Source organism: Mastigoproctus giganteus, chromosome 9 (assembly GCF_048544385.1).
Source record: "Mastigoproctus giganteus isolate SK-2022 chromosome 9, ASM4854438v1, whole genome shotgun sequence".
Classification (NCBI taxonomy): domain Eukaryota; kingdom Metazoa; phylum Arthropoda; class Arachnida; order Uropygi; family Thelyphonidae; genus Mastigoproctus; species Mastigoproctus giganteus.
Window position 1 is genome coordinate 38206811 of NC_143583.1, and position 25755 is coordinate 38232565.

At 36.3% G+C, this 25755-nt stretch overlaps 1 protein-coding gene across 1 annotated transcript in view; it reads right to left on the reverse strand.

Moving 5' to 3' along the window:
- Window positions 1-25755, reverse strand: part of LOC150080153 (omega-amidase NIT2) — a 64759-nt gene that overhangs the window by 20398 nt on the left and 18606 nt on the right. The window contains exons 3-6 of the mRNA XM_090381809.1: window positions 22200-22320; window positions 15883-15971; window positions 7773-7866; window positions 5732-5806 (exon numbers count right to left, since the gene is read on the reverse strand). Of these exons, the coding sequence (XP_090237935.1) occupies window positions 5732-5806; window positions 7773-7866; window positions 15883-15971; window positions 22200-22320 (379 nt within the window). The remainder of the gene's footprint in view (window positions 1-5731; window positions 5807-7772; window positions 7867-15882; window positions 15972-22199; window positions 22321-25755) is intronic.

Genomic DNA, 25755 nt, shown 5'->3' on the forward strand with positions numbered 1-25755 from the left:
AGAAATTTGCCTTTAGCCAGCAGGTAGTTGATTGTTGGAACAGACTTCCATCTTTTGTTGTGGAAGTTGATAGCCTAAATAAATTTAAGGCTGAGCTGGACAGGCATTTGGAACGAATGGAGGGGTGAAATGGTAGGAGTTTTTTTTGGCTGATGGTGCATAAGCTTGCTTTCTTGCATCATATGCCTCTACTAATGCTAATGCTAATCAGCAATCGTCAACATAGAGTTTTCAGCTGTTGGAATGTCAGATACAGACTGATTGCTTATGTGGCACCCTATTACTGTGCACCAGATGTCTGTTGCCTCTGTCAACCATGGCATTTTGCATTCAGAACCTTACTACTGTCTGCTCAAAGGCCTACAAGCATATTTACAGTTGTGTTTGACTTGTGGTGTTTGGTAGGATGTGACCAACTATCAACAACAGGGTGCCTGGATATTAATGGTAGGGCAATGTAGACAATGTTCCTCCTAATTTTTTCCATCCACGCACGCAGGAGTTCTGCTATATGCACCAACAAGGAAATTTATGTTTGTGTACTATCAGAAAGAACAAAGAAGTTCAGAAATACGCTGGTACTTACTGATCTATGAATATCTATATACATATTATATGAACAAAGCTTCTATAAGATATTTTTTATTACAAGATAACCTTGAAAAAATGTGCATATACACACATCACTGAAATTTTTTTTTCCTGGTCAATAAAAAAATGAATGAAATTTGCTGTGTCAATGTTACTTACAAATATGACAAGCTAAAAGTTGTTAGAGTGTGAATGGGTTATGTAGGCTTAATGCTTCATATTATGTGAATCATGGGACTTAGAAACTTTGGGCTTTCCACTGCTAATTATCAATAGGTTACAGCAACATGACCTTTAATAGACTTCTCCATGCTGTAAATTAATATTTATAACAATGTAAGTATGCCTTAAAAAAACTCCTCAAACTGAAATTATTGTGTGATCAATTCTTGGGTTTCTTATTTTTCTATAAATAGTCAGTCAGCAAACTGTGTTTGAGAGGGTTACTATATACAGCATGTAGGTGTAACCATGTGTATCTAGTTCTGATGTTCACTGAAAATGTATTTAAATAAAAGCATTACTGCCCACATAACCTTCTAATATGAGACAATGTAATGTGCTCATTAGAGTTTATATATGAGATCCACCTCATCTGAGGCTCATATATACATTCTATATACAATTGTAGAAAAAGGGTTACTTTAACATGTAACATTTAAAAGTAACAATAGTTATATTATTATTATTATTATTGCTGCTCTTATATTATTTCTCCCTGATTGGGGGATTCCACTCCATGACAGGTACTACTACCAAGTACACAGGGTGGTTGTAATGTCTGGTGTTACTGTTGGTCGAGGAAATTTCTGACTATCCTACAGGTGTTCAGGATTGCGACTTTCTGGAGTTCCTTGTACATGTTCTCTGGGAGATCTATTGCTGCTAGACTGCTATGTAGAGTCTTTGGCACCATACCAATGATTGACACAATGATCGGGATGGTCGATACTTCTTGCATATGCCACATCTCCTTGACTTCACATCTCAGGTTCGTGTACTTCATAATTTTTATCTCATCGGTTTTCTGGACATTGCCAGTGTCCAGCAGACCATCCCACACGACAGACCAGACAAGGGTTATGTCCGGTCTGTTGTGTGGGATATTCTTATCCATTATTATGGCACGGTCCCAGTACAGCTTGTGAGTTGGGGTCTCTAGTACTGCCTGGGTTCGTACTTGTAATATAGTACACTTTCTTTGGTTAACTTGTATTTCCTCGCTAGCTTCTGATGTATTATCCTGGCTACCTGGTTGTGTCTATGAGTGTACTTAGTCTGGGTGATCCCCTTGCAACCTGTGGTGATGTGTTGGATTGTTTCTGGGGCCAGGTGGCATCGTCGGCAAGTGTCATCTGACATTCTGGGCTCCTTTGCGATCTATTTTCTATAGTTTCTGGTGTTGATTACCTGGTCTTGGATGGCCAGCATGAATCCTTCAGTCTTGGGGAAGAGCATCCCGCTTGTGAGCCATGCATTGGAAGCAATGTTATCGATATGATCTTGATGGAGGTCATTGTAGTGTCTGCCATGGAGTGTCTTCTTTGTCCATCTTTCTAACTTCATTTCTTGTGCTGTCTGGGTGCATTAGCATTAGTAGAGGCATATGATGCAAGAAAGCAAGCTTATGCAGCATCAGCCAAAAAAAAAAAAAAAACCACTTCCATTTCACTCCTCCGTTCGTTCGAAATACCTGTCCAGCTGAGCCTTAAATTTATTTAGGCTATCAACTTCCACAACAAGGGGTGGAAGTCCATTCCACCAACCAACTACCCGCTGGCTAAAGGCAAATTTCCACACATCTATCCTACGTCTTTTCTCAATCTGAATTTATGCCCTCTCAGGTGATTTTTCTGAGCAAGAGGAAGAATTCCATCGGCATTGAGCATGCTCAAACCATTCAAGGCTTTATGTGGGTGGGGGTTCCTCGCTTAGGTTGAGTGGGGTATACCACTCATCTATCTTCCTTATTGGCCTGGTGGAGTGGTGCTGTTTTGTTCTCAAAGTAATCCTTCAGGTTAACTATCACTGTTTTCTGTTGCTCTATCAAGTCTATCAGGCCCCTTTCTCTGTCTTTCCGAGCTATTGTTAGTCTCTCCACTGCTCACTTCGGGTGGTGTTGGCAGCTCTTCGTCATCATTGTCCTTGTCTTTTGCATGATATCTTCTAGCTCGGTGTTAGTCCAATCTATTACCCAGAAGGTGTATGTTAATACTGGAGCTGCATAGGTGTTTATGGCTTTAACTGTGTTCCCTCCGTTCAATTTTGCTTTCAGCAGGCTTCTGAGTCTCTGATGATATTTTTCGGTCAGGCACTTCTTGATTTCCTTGTGCTCTAACTGCTGAGCCTGCATCATCCCTAGGTATATGTAGGTCTCTCCTTCTGTCATAGCATCAATATCTTTACCAGCCAGCAGCTGATAGTTTCAACCAACTAATTTTCCCTGGTGCAGTGTGTGGGTCTTGCATTTGTCTAGACCAAATTCCATCCTGATGTTCTTGCTGAATTCTTCAGTGGTCCAGAGTAGTTGCTGGAGTTACTTCTCGCTTGCCACATAGAGCTTGATGTCATCCATGTACATCAGGTGTGTGAGGGTGTACAGGTTCTTTCTTCCTTCTTTGAGATTATATACATACTTGCTGCCGTTAAGCATGGTGGATAGTGGGTTAAGTGCTAGACAGAACCACAGTGGGCTCAGAGCATCTCCCTGAAAGATTCCTCTTCTAATGGGGATTGGCCTGGTTGTGATGTTCTCGACCTTAATGGTGGTACTCGCCATTGTTGCTCCTAGGAAGTTTGTCACTATCGGATTGACCTTGTAGATCTTCAGGGTCTATTAGCCAGCTATAAGGTACGGAGCTGAAGGCCTTGCAGTAATCGATGTAGGCCATGTATAGGTTGCAGTGCTTCTTGTAGGCTTGCTCTATAACAGTGGCATCTATGGTTAATTGCTCCTTGCATCCTTTCTGCTGTTTGGCAGTTATGTTCTGACTCTCTAAGTGGTCTGATATTTTCTTTATTATGCAGCTGGTCAGGAACTTATACATTGATAGGAGGCAGGTAATTGACCTGTATTTCATCAGGTTTCTTGTATCTTCATCTTTAGGCTTCAAATATGTGACTCCTTCAGTGAGAAATTTCGGGATTGTCTCCAGGTGCCTTCTCATTCGAGTGAACTGCTCTGTGAGGTGCCTGTGTGTGGAGGTGAGCTTCTTGTACCAGTAGTTGTGAATGTTATCAATTGCTGGGGTTCGCCAGTTGTGGGTGTACCTGATCAACTGTTTTACTTCTTTTTTTCGAATCTCCCACTCTCTCATCTCTTGTATGTCCTTGGTTTTCTTCCATTCTACTTCTATCCAGAGTGCTCTGCTGTTATGTCTTACTTCACTGCTCCAGATATTTCCCCAGTATTCCTCAATCGTCTTCTTCTCGGATGGTCCGTTTCCTGCTTTCTCATCTTCACCCAGTTTCCTGTAGAAGGCTCTTTGGTCCTCATCGAAGATTCGGTTGTTTATTTTCCTTTGGGACTCTCTTTTTATCTGTGTAGTCTCTTTCTGAGTGTGAGGAGGTTCTGCCTCAATGTGTCCAAGTATTCTCCTATTCTCTGATTTCTGGTCTCATGTTTGCTGTGGACAATCAATTTCTTACTTCTATTACCCTGTTGCTACTGAGTCTACTGACCTATCTTGACAGAACTTAATTCTTCTATCTTCTGCTGAAATTTTCCTTCCCAAGTTGACGGTTCCTTCTGTTTTCGGCTCTTCTGCTGTTGGTCTCTCGTTTCGTTTCCATTAATCCTAGTAGCTGCTATGGCAGCACAGTATGGATAGCCGTGTGTATGTGTGTGTGTGGATGTGTGGATAGCCTCCAGCATTGCACCACTGTTGTCAAGGTACTGTGGCATTATTTGCCGATTGAGGTGGTCTGTTACTCTCCATAGGATTTTATTTGGCCTCTGCTTAGGTATCACATGGGTTCTTGTTGGGTCTATTTCTTCGAATTCTGTTAGGGCCTTCTTCCACTCGTCTTCTATTCTGGATATCATGACTTCGTCTCTTTCCACTTCAGCTACTCCGGGTTGTATTCCTTCTTGCTGTTCCTCCTCTTGTTCCATGGTATGATGTTCCTCCTCCTCCTCTGGTTCCATATTGACCATATTCTTTGTGCTTTGTAGTTGATCACTGACATCCTGCTTGATTTTTTCCAAGATGGCAGGAGCTATAAGTTCTTCATGACGATGGTCCTTCTTTGGTCTGCTAATTGCTGTTCGGTGACCTGAATATCAGGGTATCGTTCCAAACACTTGGTATGTAGTCGCGATCTGTATATTGTCATATACAGATATTAGTGTCATATTGGTCTCTCGTCTGATTATTTCATAGTATGCTCGCATGATGTACATATTCATTTCAATGCTCCACTTCATGTGTTGCCGTTTTCTTCCTTCCTTATTATTATTATTATTATTAGCTATATGATGCAAGGAAGTGTGAGGCTTATGCTGCACCCGCTAAAAAAAATATTCTGAATTACCCTGAGAGAGAGAGAGAGAGAGAGAGAGAGAACAAGAGTCAGAAGCATAAGGGAATCACCAAGAAAGAGAAAAATGATGATATCCAGCTCAGGATCCTGGGTGTGCCAAGCCCATACTCACCAGATGGAGCCCCCTGGGGTAAATTTAACAGTTTAGTAGTACTGTATATCAAAAAAGTATTTACAACTACAGTGGAGTAACATAAGAGTACATGCTAATTGTTAGTATTAGTTTACCACTCACACAATATAATAATTTACCTTGTTGCCAGTGTTTTGGGTTTCCTCTTCATTTTATTGTACATTGCCTGTGATGACACAATCATTACAAGCAGTTTTATTAATTTCATATAATATTATATTTGATATAATATTAATAAACTTTATTGACTATAGCATTAGATTTCCCAATGATTTGAACACTATCATAATTTTCTGAGGGGATTGAATTTGATTCCTTCCTGATTCTTTAACCAGGAAGGAATCAAGTTCAATCACTTTCAGTTCTTTAACTCACAAGGTGAGTTAAAGAACTGAAAGTTATTAGCATAAAAAATTGTTACTATTTCATATAATTTCACAGAAAATACAAAGAAAATGGAATTACCTCTTTGTGAATAAATATTAGCCATCAAGGAAAAGCGAAGGTCATAGCAAATTCCCAAACCAATTCTTCCAAAAGCTAGAACCAATATAAATCATTATACAGTTTATAATGTACAAGATAAAATTATATTAACTTGTATAATAATATAAATATAAGATGATTAAATCTGTTGAATGGAATACAACCATGCACTGCCAAAAAATTGTCTTTATCCATTTAATTATTATACTACAAAACTTAAGTATTATTGTCATTTCATTAATATGACAAATTTCTATTATTTGTGCCATTTAATTTATAAGCATAGGTTAAAAACTGATTTACCTAGAACAGCTTTTAGTTTCTTGGCAGAGATGGGGGCCACATGTATTCTTCCAGAAATAGCTAGTGAGATGTGTTGAAATAATGCCAACCTGGGACAGACATTTAACATATTAGAGTCAATATTTATGTTTATACCAGTCAAGCTCTAGCCTGAAGTAGCCAAAGCTGAATGTAGATTTCTCATGCCACAGTTCAACATGGACCCGCATTCCTAAGGCATGCTTCTGACAACTCACTGAATCCGTACCACAACAAATGTGTTGTGCTGAGGGTAAAGGGAAGGGGGGATCTGCTCACTATCAGGTAGGTAACTAATGAAGTGGAAACTCAGTGAAAATCTTACAAGCATTTTAATTTTAAACCTTCTCTGTGTTTTTAGTGTATAAAACTGCATACAGTTTGCCTGCTAAAGATTAATAAATCCAAATTGATTTTAAAAATCTAAGATTAAAACTGCTGCCTCTTGTCCAAATGGTACTGGACCTTCTAATTCCTTGCTAAAACATTTGACTGCAAATTTTTTCTCGTTTTGCTCACATCTGCTATCTTAACATCCTGATGATTCTATTATTACAATCTCATCTGAAGTTGTAATAGAATCTATTACTCACTGTCCTTAAAACTTGTGACCCAGAGTTAATTCCTGTTTTGCGCTACTTTTTTTCACTCACTCACTCACTCACTCACTCACTCACTCACTCACTCACTCACTCACTCACTCACTCACTCACTCACTCACTCACTCACTCACTCACTCACTCACTCACTCACTCACTCACTCACTCACTCACTCACTCACTCACTCACTCACTCACTCACTCACTCACTCACTCACTCACTCACTCACTCACTCACTCACTCACTCACTCACTCACTCACTCACTCACTCACTCACTCACTCACTCACTCACTCACTCACTCACTCACTCACTCACCACTAGTTTCTTTTTTATTTATTTATTTTTTTGTATGGAAATTTATCCAGCATTTTGATATTAATACTACTTGTTAGTTTTCTTCTAAATGACTGCTGACTTTGTACAAATCCCAAATATGGCTTCCTATGCAATACTGTTCTCAGAACAGTATTGTTCTGAGATGCCACCAAAACTTCTTCTACACTCCTCTTGGACTCTATCAAAAGTGACTGATATTAAATCATGTCTCTTCCCTCACTATTTCCATTCTCCTATCACAGTTTTTGCTGCATCCTTTTTTACTATAGATATTTTCATGAGCACAGTTTTTATGAATTACCATCTGTAATTCCACCTCTTTCTTCCAAAGCAGTCCAAACACATGTCTCAACTAGTCAAATTCATTCACATTTCAACTCCTAACTCACTGAACTAATTTATCCTTTCCGCTTCTGTTTTGTGCAGCAACTTTCCCCCATATATATTTCCTGGAAATCACAATCTATAGAAATTGAAGTTTAAGGTCAAAAAGTATCTCCTGTCTTCTCAAATGTCAACCCATACACAGTACTAGAGCTGTTTGTTTGTTTGTATTGAGGTTTAATGGCACATGGACTATGTGGGTCATAATGCACCCAGTACTAGAGCACTACAGATTCTATAACGGCTTCATGTTTGGGGTTACCATAAAAAATAATAAAATCAGATAATTACACATCAAAAAATAATTAACTAATTTTAATTAGTCATAATCAGTTTCTAAATGTATATTAAAATTAATTATGCTTTTTGTTACTTACGTGTATCAAACGTTGAAAATGAATTCCCTGGAGTTAAAGAATCTGATTCCTTGAAAGTAATTTTACCAGGAATATCAATGTCAAATAGATGAATCTGTAAATGTAGAATAGTATTTTGCAAAAGCCAGAGTCTAATTTCATGGAAATTCAGCTAAACTTCTAACATGATAATAATACGACATAATGGTTTTGATAAGCTTTATTAACTATAAGAACTAAATACAGTATTACTTCATTATTATGCCTTGATAACAAATGAAATTTTAACCTTTTAACAACATATGAAGATTATATGAAAATTAAAAAATCTAACATGAATTAGCCAATAAGAGTGGTTAGCATCAAAAATAATCTGATATAACAGCAATTTCCAGCCAGTGGTTACTTGACTCCTTTGGATCCATTAAGTATTTCTTCACTAAATATTTAAGTAACAAATATTTATTAATAAAAAATGTATCACATTCTGACATTTTTTATTAATTGCCTACTAATGTGCTATAAATGTAATATATCTGACAACTATGAAACAGAATCAACAATAATGTGTTTACAGGAGATGAGACAAATTCATGTACAATCTAGATTTAGAGACATTGGATGAAGCAGCAGCATCTTACATTCTCTAGGCCTGAGAATTTAAAACTGCAAAAATCCATCTATATGTAGGCAATAGTATTTTAGAATAACAAATAAAAATTGCAGTTGCGTGTTTGGAACGGCCAAACAAAATACAGTGAATTCTGTATTTTGAAATTCAAGAAGTTTAGAAGATCATTCAAAAGAAGAAAGATAGATTCCATTATGCTATTACCATGATAATGCTATTACACTGTATCTTTTGCCACAACTACAGTGACTGCTGAAATGGGCTGTCTGGGTTTGGTGCTCTAGATTCTCATTCAGTACTGTTTAATGAAGGACAGCATTCTTAAAAAAAAGTGAATAAATGACACGAATGAAATCAAAGTTACACTGAAAACTTGGGGAAACATCATAGGAGCCTTTTATCTTTTACTCTCGTTTTGCTCACATCTACTATCTTAACATCCTGATGACTCCATTATTACAACCTCATAACATTACATTGAATGAGAATACAAATGGTTCAAAATGATGGGGACCATGTTGAAGATTAGGATACAAGTAATGTGAGAAGTAATAATAAATGCCTGGAAAATATGAACCATGTGCTGATTATATTTTAGAAGCTACAGTCTAAAAGGAACTTTCCTGCATTTTAAAATGTTTAAAACATATAAAAACATTTCAGAGAAGAGAAAATGTTTAGGTAACTACAGACAGATGCTGTTACTGTTTAATGGAGTGATTGTAGATTCATGAGGCAACTCTTTCCTACAGCATAACACAAGACCACTTGAATTTATAAAACATAAATTGAATTTGAAACAATACTAGAAATCTGAAAAGTAAAAGAGTGCTAGAAACATTAAATTTCAAGCAACATTTTATATTAATAATAGTATTTGCCACATAGTACAAGGAAGACAGGTTTTTGCAGCACTGGCATAATTAAAAAAATAAAAAATAAACCACCAAGTAGATAAGAAAATACAATTTATATGCTTCCCTCATACCTGTATGAGGGAAGCATACAACTATCTAGCTGACCTTTCAATTTATTCAAATTGTCAGCCTCAACTACCTGCAGGGAAAACTTGTTCCAGCAATCAACAACTGGCTAGCTAAAAGAAAATTTCCTACAATCTAATCTAAACCTCAACCCCTGTAATTTGAATTTATGCGCCTAGTTCTGGAATTCTTTATAACAATGAAAATACCACCTTCATTAATTTTACTAATCCCTCTCAGAGCCTTATGAACCTCAATGAGGTGCCTGGTTGCCAAGCTCTGTAGCCCACATAATTGGAGCATTTCCTAGTATGGTCATCCTTTTGCTAATCGCACTATCCGAGTTGCCCATCTTTGGACCCTTCCAAGAAGTTCAATATCTTATTTCAGATGAATGTTTCCATAATTGAACACAGTACCGGCTGGCCTCGATTAATGCGATTAATTCATCCTGCAAAAGCATTGTGCAAAAAGGAAACAACATTAATTGAATATTATAATCAATAGGAATGGAACAAAACAAACCTTTGTTCCATTCACTAATCTTCTTGCCCTTCTCTATACTCGTTCCAGCAGCTCTACATCCTTCTTGAAATGAGGCCTCCAGACCTGTATACAGTATTCAAGGTGTGGCCTGACCATCGCCTTATACAAGGGAATAACCAACTTCTTATCCCTGCTAGAAAAATTCCTGTATATCATTGACAAGACACCATGAGCTACTCTTGCAGCCCGTCTACACTGCTCAGAGAACTTCATATCTGCCTGCACAAATACCCCCAGGTCCTTTTCATTCTCTACCACTGTCAGTGTAGTACCACAGAGTTGATACGTTGCTCTGGGGTTGCTGTTTCCCATATGTGGTACTTTACATTTTACAATGTTAAACTTCATTTTCCATCTCTCAGCCCATCTGCTCAACCTTTCCAGATCCTGTGGCAGCAGCGGCATAGCATCAATAGTGTCCTTAACAACCCTGCCAACCTTTGTATTGTCTGCAAACTTGGACATTAAGCTTGATATACCATCATCAATATTATTTATAAATACAGAAAACAATAATGGACCCAGCACTGAACCCTGAAGGACTCCACTAATAACATTAGTCCATGATGAGCAGTGTCCATTGATTACCACTCTCTGTCTTCTCCCTCTCAACCACCCCTTTTATCCATAGCAGCAATTTGCCTCCAATGCTACACTGCTCCAATCTGTGCAGCAGTCTTCCGTGTACAACAGTATTAAAAGCCTTTCTAAGATCCAAGTATATAATATCAAAGTTATTTCCTGCATCCAGTTCTTACGTGACTGCATCATAGTACCCAATCAAATTGGTCGGGAAAAACTTCCCCTTAACAAAACCATGCTGTGTCCGAGCTATAACTGAAGTCTTGTCTAGATGATCCTGCAGTGCTTCTTTAACCAGTGCCTCCATTTATTTTCCTGGAACAGAAGTTAAACTCACAGGTCTATAATTACCTGTGTTAGTCTTTAATCCTTCTTTGTGAATTGGGGTCACATTTTGCACATCTCCAGTCTATGGGTACTTCCCCTAAGTCCAAGGAAGCTCTCATAATTATGGCTAAGGGTTTGCTTACTTCCTTTGCTGCCTCCTTTAATATGACTGGATAGATCACATCCACCCCAGGTGCCTTTCTTGTATTTATCTTCAACAATTTCTCCTCCACTTTACTCTCAGTTATTACAAGATTATCTAACTTACTGCCAGAGTTGAATACACCTCTGGCATTCCCCTCACTGAATAACTCCTCATGTGTGAATGTTGATGCAAAATATTCATTTAGTTTGTTAGCTACCTGAGCAGGATCATCAACAGTTGAACCATCGATATCAAGTGGACCAATGTGATTCATCCCCTTCCTTCTAGAGTTTACATAAGTAAAGAACTCTTTGCTGTTTTTCTTTGCATCCCTTGACAAAGATTTCTCGTAATCTGCTTTCGCCTGCCTAACCTCCTTTGTAACTTGGTTACAGATCAACTTATATCTATCATACACTTCTGTGCTACTTGTTAATTTATATGTATCCTATGCATTTTTCTTCTCTGCCATATGTCTCATTAGTTCATCTGACATCCATTTATGCCTAAACCTTGAACAATATTTTTTAGTTGGTATGTAAAGTCTAGTAGCTTCCAAGATAAGTTCTTTGAATGCTTCCCATTTTGAATTTGCTGTTGGTAACATCAATTGGTCCCACTGTATAGAATTGATGGTAGTTACCTCTTTGAGTAAATCCCACTTCAGTACACTGTGATCACTGCCACCTAGTGGTTCCTTTATCTGCATATTCTTAATGCATGAAGAATCACTACTGATAATCAAATCAAGAGTATCACTCCCTCTAATTGCCTCCTGAACATGCTGATGTAGAAAACAATTATCCAATAAATCCACAATAGCCTTGCTAGTGTGTGAGTGACCAAACCACAAATTCCAGTCAATATCTGGGAAATTAAAATCCCCCATTATAAGACACTCTGATTTACTGGCCCACTCTATTTCCCTGTACAGTTTCTTATTATACTCATCAGAGTCATTAGGCCTATAGCACACTCCTACTCTCAATTTTGATCTCCCAATGCTTATGTCACACCAAACTGACTAGACACAGCACTGTCCAGCAATGTCGATTGGCTTCACTTCCGTGGATTTTATGTGTTTCTTAACTAATAGTGTAACCCCTCCTCCCTTCCTATCCTGTCTGTCCTTTCTGTAGGCGTTGTACTCCCCAAATTCCAGTTCTGCATTCCTTATATCTGTGTGACACCACGTCTCTGATATCCCAACAATATCGATGCTTTGAGCAATACCTCAAATTCATCGAATTTATTTACCAAATTCCTAGCACTAGTGTACACGCAAGTATACATGCACCTGTTCCTATTCTTAGCTACCCTAACACAACCCATGTGTTTACTTGTACTGCAATGACTCCCAGCAGTCTCTGAAATACCTTGCATCTTGTTTTCCAGGCTGCTTCTCATTCCAACAGAAGCAGTGCAAGAATCACTTTCACCTCCGCCAGTGGCTACTGTTAATCTATTAGTCCTTGTATCCCTCCAAGCTAGCAGTTTTCAGACCCACCTAACACTGCCTCGATAGCATCAGCAAATATTCTTGCATCCTTTCTATTTAAGTGTATCCCATCCCTGTGGAAGCAGTCGCTCCTTTTAACAAGTACAGACCATCCGGAATGATTATTTGTAATGCTGCAGAAAATCTGGCTGCAGCATCTTCATCAGCACTAGCAGCTTCCTCTATTAGTTTTACATTATGCAGTTCAGCTCGATTTTGAAATGTTCAAACCTCCCTGAACTAGCAACAAACATTTCAGTCTTTTGATATTTTGTTTGTTTGAGGTTAGTAAAAATGTTAATAGTTTGCTCTGAATATTGTCCTTAGATAGTGGAATTCTTTTTTGATTGCAATCTTCTATCCAAATTGATAAAAGACTTTCCATTTTAATCATTACTGGAGTTCTGTTTCTGGTATTTTGGAAACCAACAGAAGTTGATGAAACTTTATCTTGCTCTTTATATTCATCTTTACAGCTCAAGATAGTTCACACTCGCTGTATCCTAGATCTCTTACGATTTTCGCATGGTTTGTGCCACTTTCATGTTTTTTAATAACTTCAAGTTTATCAGCTAAAGTAATAACTTTTTTGTTTTTTTTATTGCAGTCATATTTTTCACTCTTTCTTTTATCCATAATTAACAGGGGAAAAATTAGAATTTTTAAATGCAAGTCTGCAGATGACTTTATTAGTTTGAAACAAATAAGTAACACATGGGAGATCAAAATTGAGAGTAGGAGTGTGCTATAGGCCTAATGACTCTGATGAGTATAATAAGAAATTGTACAGGGAAATAGAGTGGGCCAGTAAATCAGAGTCTTATAATGGGGGATTTTAATTTCCCAGATATTGACTGGAATTTGGGGGCTGGTCACTCACACACTAGCAAGGCTTTTGTGGATTTATTGGATGATTGTTTTCTACATCAGCATGTTCGGGAGGCAACTAGAGGGGGTAATACTCTTGATTTGATTATCAGTAGTGATTCTTCATGCATTAAGAATCTGCAGGTAAATGAACCACTAGGTGGCAGTGATCACAGTGTGCTGAAGTAGGATTTACTCAAAGAGGTAACTACCATTAGGGGTAAAGGGAAGGGTTAAACACTGTCTTAGTCCATCGACCACGATGGACTGAGACAGTATTTATATTCTATACAGTGGGACCAACTAATGATGTTACCAACAGCAAATTCAAAATGGGAAGCATTCCAAGAACTTATCTTGGAAGCTACTAGGCTTTACATACCAACTAAGAAATATTGTTCAAGGTTTAGGCCTAAGTGGATGTCAGATGAACTAATGGGACATATGGCAGAGAAGAAAAATGCATGGGATACATACAAATTAGCATGTGACACAGAAGCCTATGATAGATACAAGTTTATCTGTAACCAAGTTACAAAGGAGGTGAGGCAGGCAAAGGCAGATTAGGAGAAATCTTTGGCAAGGGATACAAAGAAAAACAGCAAAGAGTTCTTTACTTATGTAAACTCTAGAAGGAAGGGGATGAATCAGATTGGTCCACTTGATATCGATGGGTCAACTGATGATGATCCTGCTCAGGTCGCTAACAACCTAAATAAATATTTTGCTTCGACATTCACACATGAGGAGTTATTCAGCGAGGTGAATGCCAGAGGTGTATTCAAATCTGGCAGTAAGCTAGAGAATCTCGTAATAACTGAGAGTAAAGTGGAGGAGAAATTGTTGAAGATAAATACAAGAAAGGCACCTGGGGTGGATGGGATCTATCCAGTTATATTAAAGGAGGCAGCAAAGGAAGTAAGCAAACCCTTAGCCATAATTATGAGAGCTTCCTTGGACTCAGGGGAAGTACCCATGGACTGGAGATGTGCAAATGTGACCCCAATTCACTAAGGAGGATCAAAGGGCGACACAAGTAATTATAGACCTGTTAGTTTAACTTCTGTTGCCGGAAAATTAATGGACGCACTGGTTAAAGAAGCACTGCAGAATCATCTAGACAAGACTTCAGTTAGAGCTCAGACACAGCATGGTTTTGTTAAGGGGAAGTCTTGCCTGACCAATTTGATTGGATACTATGATGCAGTCACAAAAGAACTGGATGCAGGAAACTTTGATATTATATACTTGGATCTTAGAAAGGCTTTTGATACTGTTGCACATGGAAGACTACTACACAAATTGGAGCAGTGTGGCATTGGAAGCAAATTGCTGCTATGGATAAAGGGGTGGTTGAGGGGGGAAAGACAGAGAGTGATAATCAATGGACACTGCTCATCGTGGACTAATGTTATTAGTGGAGTCCCTCAGGGTTCAGTATTGGGTCCATTATTGTTTTCTGTATTTATAAATGATATTGATGATGGTATATCAAGCTTAATGTCCAAGTTTGCAGACGATACGAAGGTTGGCAGGGTTGACAAGGACACTACTGACACTATGCTACTGCAACAGGATCTGGAAAGGTTGAGCAGATGGGCTGAGAGGTGGCAACTGAAGTTTAACATTGACAAATGTAAAGTACTACATATGGGAAACAGCAACCCCAGAGCAACGTATCAACTCTGTGGTACTACACTGACAGTGGTAGAGAATGAAAGGGACCTGGGGGTGGTTGTGCAGGCAGATATGAAGTTTTCTGAGCAGTGCAGACGGGCTGCAAGAGTAGCTCATGGTGTATTGTCGATGATATATAGGAATTTTTCTAGCAGGGATAAGGAGGTGATTATTCCCCTGTATAAGGCAATGGTCAGGCCACACCTAGCGTACTGTATACAGGTGTGGAGGCCTCATTTCAAGAAGGATGTAGAGATGCTGGAATGAGTACAGAGAAGGGCAACAAGGTTAGTGAATGGAACAAAGGGGTGCTCTTACGTAGAAAGGCTTAAGTTTTGCAAATTACAGTGTCTGGAGACTAGGCACCAGCGAGGTGATCTGATAGAGGTGTATAAAGCCTTAAATGGTTTGAGCATGCTCAATGCTGATGGGATTCTTCCTCTTGCTGAGAATAATCACCTGAGAGGGCATAAATTCAAATTGAGGAAAGACAATTGTAGGATAGACGTGAGGAAATTTGCCTTTAGCCAGCGGGTGGTTGGTTGGTGGAACAGACTTCCATCCCTTGTCGTGGAAGTTGATGGCCTAAATAAGTTTAAGGCTCAGCTGGACAGTTATTTCGAATGAACAGAGGGGTGAAGTGGAAGTGGTTATTTTTTATTTTTTTTTATTTATTTATTTTTTTTTATTTATTTATTATTTTTTTTTGGCTGATGCTGCATAAGCTTGCTTTCTTGCATCAAATGCCTCTACTAATGCTAATGCATCCTGATAGCCCACACTGTGGCATAAATTGTCTTCATTAAAGTAATAATTTAAGTAATAATATGTTTCACATGTAATAATCATACATGGTAGCTTCATGAATAACATACCTTACGGTATTTTGCTAAAACATGGCCATCCGGTCCATATGCTAAACAAGTATTATACAGCTTTCCAGAGTCAGATTCTGGAAAGGACCCTAGAAAATTAAACAAACTTCAGTGAGTTTTCCTTTCAAAAAAGGTTTGAAAATTAAAACAGAGAAAAGAGAGCTTATTTAGTTATCAAATATAAATTTGTGACTACCCATTTTGGCAGACACAGTTTCCAATTAAATATTTTACAACCTAATACAACGCATACACATTTAAAAAAAATAAATTAATATTAAGCTGTGGTTTGCCATTACGACAGTTGTTTCTAAAATAGCCATAAACCCTATATGTTGTCTTGTAACTATATATTTGACAATATACAGGAAGAAGAAAAAGAAAGGAAACAAATGCTGTCTTTAACAGCCTTTATTTTGAGAGCAACAATATGTATTTAAAATGTCCATTTCAGAGAATTTTAGGCATTCTTTGTAGGTATATAGCAACTAGCTGCTATCTAAGAATGCCATGTTTGTGTATTCATTTACTGATTTTATTTTGCTATTGTTGTAAACAGTTACTATGTTAACTAGGTTGCCATGATGACTACAGATATATAAGTGTACTGCTTACTATGTAAAATCACTAGAAAACGGGAGCTGGCAGTGTGGTTGTGCTGCAAGATGAGTTCATTTACTGCTACTCTTTTATTGGCCAAATCCAATGCTCAATTCTTCTGTCATCCCCAAGGAGTGATTTGTCTTTCACAACATCATTTTGTAATTGCTTTGTTGCAATGTTTTGCCATCATTCTGCCAGTTTTTATTTTGATTGATTTATTTTCAACTAAAAGTGATACAGGAATCAAGAGAATGAATTAATCAAGTGGAGAGGAAGCTGGGTAGAAATAGGCAAAAAAATAGTAATAAATTATCAAGAAATCTCAATAACAGTGATAAATTTCAGTGATTTATTATTATTATTTTTTTTTACCATGGTAAAAAAATAAATAAATCAGTGAAAAAAAAAAGCAACTGAAGCTATGAGGCACCAGTATATTATTATGTGGCTATACTCAATTTGCCTATTTTAGAAAAATGCAAGTGTCCAGGAGGGAAAACATTGCAACACTTGCATGAGACAGACTAACTCAGGATAAAAAAAAGCACATACACATTCCTCCCATCTTTGACAGAAATTGAACCCACACCTTCTAAAGTTTGCAAGGATGGCTTGTGGGGTTAATGATATATATATATATATGTACAAGAATTTTGACAGAAGGGGTAAAAAAGCAATTAACCCATTGTATACAGGTTGTATAATGATTGGGTTGCCTACTGAATACTACATACAGGTTTGGAAGCCTCAATGTAAGAAGAATGTAAATCTATTTAACAGGTGCAGAGAGGAGCAACAAAATTAATCAGAGGAGGTACAAAAGGGTACTCTCACCAAGAAATACTTGAGTTTCATAAATGTCTGGAAACTAAGCACTTGTGAGGTTTAAAGCTTTAAAGGCATTGAGTAAACAAAATGCTGATGGAATCCTTACTCTTTCCCAAACAACACCCACATATAAAGGGACATAAATTTAAATTGTAAAAGGACATATATGTAAAAATTTCCTCTCAGCCAAAGCAACTGATCGTTAGAAAAAACTTCCATCTGGTTGTTTTTTGAAAGTAGGTAGTTCCAATAAACTTAAAGCAAATTATCAGACAGGATCAGCAAATAAAGTTGGCAGTGATTTTATTTTGGCTGACACTATATAAACTTGCTTCCATGAATCATTTTTCTACTACTGATACTACTTGCAAGGATGCCATTGACATATCTAAAAATTTTTGAAAGTGGAATGTAAAATGTGAATTATGTAAAACTTTTACTATAGAGCTACCTTTTTAGAAGAGTACACCAGAATGTTTATTCTGAATTAATAATAATGAATTCATGTCACACAGCACAATGGAAAAAATTTCACATGTCAAAATGCAAGGAACCATATTTTTAAGTTATTTACTTTTTTATGTGTTCTAAGAGTACCTCAATTTTTGACTATTAAAAGTTTCTCTATCCTGGAACCTTCTTTTTTTTTAAATTAATTAATAATTTTATTTTTTTATTGTGGTTGTGTGGGGAGGGGATCGTGCATAAAATATAGCATTATGTATTATATTAATATGATTAACAATACAGCAAGAGCAAAAATGTTCCAGCATGTAATGACTGACAGATCTGTATTATATGATTAATTAATGCAGCTTACAAACTTAAACATTGAAATTAAAATATATTAAAAATATAAATCTTTATTAAGAGATAACTTTGATATAAACAATATGTGCATATATTATTTATGATTTACTTATGATTGCATATGACTAATTACATATGATTATGATATTATTTACTTGAAATTATTTTTGATCAACAATTAAATTCTAGAATTATGTTCTAACTAGACAAATCAGCCTTTCCTTTGTGAAATTTGTCTTCAAAATATGGAATTTATAAAATAGAAAAATCAGTGTTTCACTTTTTGTGTAATATGTTTTCTTTTGTAAATAATTTTATCTTTATCTAAAACATTTTTTCTGCTATGTATTATGTTATGTTAATGTAATACCAGAACAAAAGACAAACATGTTTTTTTTAATTAAAAACAAGAAAATATACCATCAGAATATGAATTCCCAAACTCTTGAAAATAATCCTTATTTCTTTAGAGTACTGCTATTTGAATTTGGTAAGTAATGCAACAACAAATGTAACCTTACTATTCACAAGCACAAAAAGCAATTAATGCTAACAATGACATATCACTCTAGATAACATGTCACTGTTAGAAGTATCCTTCTTGAACTGCAAATTTTTATCTTCACACAATTAGCCCATCTTAATTCACTTTAAACTTTGTTTTTCTTGTGTGTTTGTAAGTTTAAATGATTAGACAAATTAATTCCTGGCTGAGAAACCCACATTAATAAACATAAAAATACACCAATTATGACCTCAGCTGTCTTTGAAAAATAACAAAATACTGTATGTATTTTAAACACAAACTTGATGGAAATCTATGTAAAGAGTGAGCTTTCTATAAAAGAAAGACACTTTCTGTGCACTTTATAGGAAAGCCATAAAAGGTGGCAAGTATGCATCGATAGTCCAATCTTATTGGGACCCTAGATAGCATCAATGGCCTAAAGAAACTTAACAGTATTTTTTAAAAAAATTAAAAGTGCAAGGGATTCCAAAGTAAGCCAAATGCAAAGTGGATCCAAAGACAAATAACTTTTAAAATTCAGAAAAAGAGAAACATATAAAAAGCTGTTGGCAAAAGAACTGAGTGGCTGTTGCTGGCAATTCTCCCAACCTAAATATTCAAATGCATTATAATAAACTATAATGATTATTAAAAAATTAATAAGAACTTAAACTGTCACAGCAGCTACGTCCCAGTTTGTTATAAATGCAATCATGCAGCATAGGTGCCCTACTTTATTTATTATTATTTTTTTAAAGTTACCTTTGCAGTATACCAATATTTCCTTTCTTAATGGATTGCAGTACTCAGTGTATGTAATTTTTTAATTTTTAATAAAAATTTAAATATTTTAAAAAATTCTATGTATATTTACACATTATATTAAAAACAAAAACAAAAAAAAAATAACTTCTGTGCAAAAATTAAAACACAAAGTCGCAAGCACAAAATATAAGCATGAAACTAATAGTCACTTCCATTTTCCCATTCAGAGAACTTAAGCACACAAAATTTTAAGAATGTATATATATTTCTGATTATTACAATCAACAAATACTTCTAAAAAATTAAAAAATATACACTCATGAGCCAAAACTTTATGACCACCTACCAAATAGCAGGTAGGCTGTCTTTTTCTGTAATAACTGCTTGCACCTGGTGTAGCATCGACTGCGTGAAACCACATGTGTCACTGGGTATCCATGACCAGCTGGATAGAAGGGCATCCCAGAGTTCAGTAAAGGAGTAAATCACAGGTGTGGATCAGTGAATTCTGCATTCCATTGCATCCCACAAATGTTGACAGAACTGATGTCGGTGGAATTTGGTGGACAGGGAAACACACAAAATTCTTACACATATTCTCAAACCATTCCTGCACAATGTAGGCCATGTCACAAGGCCTACATTCCTGCACAATGTAGGCCTTGTGAAATGGGGTGTTATCATGTTGAAACAGACCAGTGCCATCTGTATACGTGGGTCACTACATAGGGCAAAAGGGCTGCTTTACATAGTAGGATCTGGCAGTGATGTGTTCAATGGGACGAGGGGGATCTAGTAATGTCCATGAAAACATCCCTCAAACCATGCAGTCTGGTTACAGCTGTTTACCTACTCACCGTTGATTATGTACCCATCCATCGGCATGATGGAGCTGGAACCTTAATTTACCAGAAAAGGTGACTCTTTTCTGTGTAAATTAAGGGAAGCATATATTGAAGCATTCCTGAAAAGATGAAACAAATGATACTTAATCACATGATACCTGAATATTCAATATAAGGAGTTGAAGGACAATTTTGAATCCAATGTCCAGGAATGGTGCCCCCCAGCCCACTGCAGGTGGAGGTGTTGATGGCAATTGGTCAACACCAGCACATGAACAGGTCATATACTTATCCACTGAATGGTGTGCTTGAAAACGGGCGACTCCGTAACCAGGTGGGAAGGAGCAGCAGTGCATAGCACACGCTTCTTGATTAGACCGGGGTTCGAGCCCGTCACCACCAAATATGGAGGATGCGGAAAGGTCAGGGAATGACCACTGCATATCCCGGAGCAATATGGCCTTAGTTGCTAATGCTCCTAAAAACCAAACAACACACAACACACACATGTTTGAAAACGTTTCTTTGTGGCTGTCATTAAATGAAGGATCAAAAACTCCTTGTGTTCCTATAGAGCACATGTCAGCCACCATTCACTTTGAATGTCAACCAGTAGTGGTCTTCCCATTGCAGCACACTAGGTGGTCGTGTATCCCTCTTCAGACCATTCCTGCCACACCTTCACTATGAAGGCTCTCTACAATCAACAATGCCTGCAGTTACTGAGTGTTGGTCTCCACCTTCTTAATGCTGCAAATCATTTCCCATTCAAACTCTGTCAGGGCTTTCTCTTTCTCCGTTGCACAGGCTTTGTACTGACAGGCACTGCTCGTGCCATCACTATATATGCTGTAATGGTTTGGAACATCAGTCCTATGTGCTGTGGATGCATCCACTTGTGGAAACTGGAGTGGTCATAATGTTTTGGCTCATAAGTATATGTATATATTAGATACTAGTATTCATTTCCATTTTCAAAATTTATTTCAAATCTGGGCAATTCACAGTGCACAAAATTTTAAACATACATATCTTACTTCCTGCAGAGGAGTATTCATCTCAACTGAGTATCATGTCTCATGTGAATATCACCTTTCATTTTCCCCTATCTATATTTATGCAAAGGAAATAACAAATCTTTCATAAATAACATGTACGAGACTGTAAATGTTTACTCAACAGTGAAAAGGTAAGTAACCTTGGCCCATAAACAAACACATAATTTTAAACTTCATAGCAACATCAATGTGTATCAATTCAGATGCTAGTCTTAACACAAATGGTTACAAAGATGGTCAGGTGGCACCTCACAGGTGCTTGCACATTTAACTGCTTTGCAAAAACTGCAAAAAAAAAAAAATGTGAACTATTGCAGTAAAGGTTTGGCTATATTTATATATTTAGGAAGCTGGAAAAGATTTTAGAGTTTTAATCATTAATTAAAGGGTAGTGCAGGAGATCAAGTTATTTTGGAGTGGCACCTGTACGGTTCCACACATCTACTGTTGGGTTAATGATATACTGTATAATCAATTTAATATTAATTTTAATATAATAATAATTTTATTGGATATATCCACAGAGGTAAAGAAAGATAATCTTTTAATATCAGGAAAAAAACAGCAAGGAGAGTCCCAGTTTATTTTATTTTTTTTTTCTTGTATGTCTTTAGCATTTGTCTTTATTTCAGTTTCAAAACTCTAATTTTTCAAATTTTCTTAAGTTTCTTTCATTTTTTTAATAAAGGTCTTTGAAAATCTTTACACTTTTAAATCTTTCTGTTTAAAATATATATTTTTTTCAAGTAGCATACATATTTAAAACAAGTTAAACTGATTCATGCAAAATAATAACCAGCCAATAACTTTAAATCAATTCTTATTTGCCTTCGGAAAAGAATATGTGCATACAGTTAGAGAAACAAATGTAGAGTGGAAAGCAAGTACTGGAACACATACCTCCTATCAAATAGATGTTATTTTCTTTTGCAACAAATGAGAGACTTTCACTTGTTTTACCTGGAATAGTTTCTGCATATTGAGAAAAATACTGTACTCCATATAAAGAGTTGAAGCATTCCTGAAAAGATGAAACAAATGATACTTAATCACATGATACCTGAATATTCAATATAAGGGAGTTGAAGGACAATTTCGAATATAGGAAAAACTAATCCTATGCAAAAACACACTACTCTGTATTGAAATATCACTATGAAACTAAATGTAAATTAAATTAACATATTAAATTTAATATGTTAATTTAATTTTTGGGGATCTATCCCCCTTCTTCTGTAGCAAAAACATCTTATATTACTTTAGAACATCTTTAAAGAACTTAAATATTAAACTGAGATGAACTGTCTGTAAATGCATGTTGCTACACATCATAAAAAAAGAATGTTTTCTGCAGCATGTAGCAACATGCACTTATGAGCAGTTTTTCTCAATTTAATTAAAGTCTAGTTTTACTAAGATATTTTAATGCAGTGTACTGTGTTTTGATATAAATACCAAATAGATAAAAATTACATTTTTATTTGTTATATTTGAAGTTTAAAATAAACTAAGATGGGCTGATTATGATGAAGATAAAAAATAGTGTGAGAAGGACACATTTTTTCCCTTTCTCAACTGAATATTTTTTACCTTTGCCATAATTAGCCCATCTTAGTTTAATTTAAACTTTGTTTTTCTTGCGTGTTTGTATGTTAACATGATTAAACAAATTAAAAAAAAACTTCACAAAATTTATAAAAAATACATAATGGTTTTTTTAAAAAATAATATTATTAATAAAATAATAGTTAGATAAACTGCATGAAATAATTTGATTTCATGCAGTTTATCTAACCAACAAAAATATTGAATGAAACAGAATAAGATTAACAGAGTTATCAACCACAAAAACATTTCAAATAAATCAAGAATAGATGCTGAAACTATCTCCAATTATTTATTTAGAAATTTTTGTTTTTGTCTTCTCACTTTTATGATTTTTCTATGTTGTATCCACCCATACCTACTTTTTTCATTGAAATCTAGATCCCAACTCATTGTATCAATCACTTTCATTTTAAAGCTCATAACCCAGCCAAACAACAGTCTGAAAAGTCTTCAACTGATTCCCTCCATCGTGGCACATTGCAAATCAGCATTACTTAAGAAAAATGGAAAGATCTTTAAGAACGAATGGAAGGGTGAAACAGAGGCTTTTTTTGGCTGATGCTGCATAAGCTTGCTTTCTTGCATTGTATGCCTCTACTACTGCTAAAGATGAATCAACCAAGACTGCTTCAACTCATTCCACCAGTCTAAACACATCTACCATCCAAAAACAAAATGGCCAATCACACTGAAATGTGAGTACCTTTTAAGACTGATCTTTTGTTAGCTATTTTAAAGTCCTGACTCTAAAGGTCAATTTGAAAGTGTTTGAATTGGTACTAGAAACAGCCCATTGGTGTAATGCCAGTTATTACCTCAAATAAATGGCCAATTATGATGGATATTTTTTATACCTTCCCGAGAAAAAAATGCTATTCTGTTGATAGTCTCTCATCTAAGAGTTGTTTCCTGAGAAAGCAAATAACGAAGTCCTACTAGATCTTTATACTCTACAGATGCAATAACTATAAGGATTTCCCATTCTCACATTCTAATTAACTTGTTGCCTGGAAAAGTGTTAGTCTCTTATTTTTCCAAGTCATCCCATATTTCCTGTTGGACAAACAACCTGAGTAGTCGAGACCCACTAATTTTCATAAAGTCGGACAAATGCTAATAATTTATTGCAATTTTTCCTCGTAGTGGACCTGCGATCTCATTATGCATTTAAAATAAAATTTGTGGACTTTTTCCAAAAAAGGATAATATAGGCTATTTTTGGAATATTAAATTTTAGAAATATTATATATTTTAAGGTAGAAGAATTCTCTTACTTGGTGTTTTCTTCAGGAACGGCTACATCTGGGTGAGATGTAATCCAAAAGGTGTTGAAATAGCATATATCTAGTAGGGAGATGAAGGAAAAAGCAAGCTTTTCTCCTAAATCCTTGCATGGGGAGTAATTATAAGTATAAAGAGAGATGATGTCCTGAAGCCTGATGGGGGCTTTTTGTTTATACCATCTTCAAAGGAAGGTAAATACGTGTCATAGGCCGTTTTTTATACCCTGGACATGTTCCATTGCCATATTTTAAAAGTGTAGTGGGGAGTGTTTGAGTAGTCGAAAGGAGGAGAAGTAGGGTAGAAGGAAAATTTTCCCGCCCCACCGTATTACACTTATAGTTTGGGAATTTGGAAATTGTAGATTTACAACAGTTTACAGGTTTTTTTGAAAAAAAAAAAAAAAAAAGGTGGGGAAGAAAGGGAAAGAAAGGTTTCACTCAGAAATCCGGGTGGGTGACCTCTCCCTGTTGTTTTAAGAGCATTAGCAACTAAGGCCATATTGCTCGGGGAATATGCGGTGGTCATTCCCTGACCTTTCCACATCCTCCGTATTTGGTGGTCACGGGCTCGAACCCCGGTCTAATCAAGAAGCGTGTGCTACGCACTGCTGCTCCTGCCGACCTAGCTACGGTGGTGCCTGCATCTCTCCCAGTTAATAGAGGTCCTGGATTGGGAGGTGGGGGGGGTTATGTTCCATTATTAAAGTTGAACTAATAGGATATTTGTTAGGTCCCATTCTTGAAAAATTATTATTATTGCACTATGTATATTTATAGATCTGTTAGTTGATCTCAATGCTAGTGTCTCACTGGTTTCTAACTTAAATTTCTTGTCTTGTTTGCCTATTATTATCAAGTTTTCAAAGGAAGGGTAATGTCCAGTGTCTAAGTGGTGTGCTACCAATTCAGAACTATTATTTTTTTCCCGTTCGGTCTATTTTTTATTTGTTATTTACAGCTACTTTTAAATTGCTTTTATGTTTTTGGATTCTTGTATGTAGCAATGTTCTCATGGCAGTCGGTTTTTTACTGTGTTAATATAGCGTAAAAGGTTTTCCTTTGCGTGGGTCCTTTGTTTTAGTGAACGTTTTACTATAGATATGGCAGCTCTTTTGAATTTGCTTCTAAAATTTCTATAATTTGTTTGTATTTTTATTTGCACTAATTTTGGGATAATTTGTAAACATATGCATTTTTTGGCTGAAACAAGAAGAAGAAACAAATCACTTATAAGTTTATAAAGTGGAAATCTGCTGTACACCAATGGAAACAGTGAAAGGAGTGAAGGTGGAGTTGGGTTTCTGGTCCATAAAGATTTTAAAAACAACATTTTGGAATTCAAAAGTACATCACCAAGGGTGTCAAGGCTAATACTCAAGATTTCTAAGAGGTATAAGCTAAAGATTATAATGATTTATGCACCAACATCGAGCCATGATGATGAAGAGGTTGAAGAAATGTACACCGAAATTGAGAGTCTTCTAGATGAGCAGAAAACCCACTACACTATTATTATGGGGGACTTCAATGCTAAGGTTGGAAAAAGGCAAAACAGCGCAGAAAGA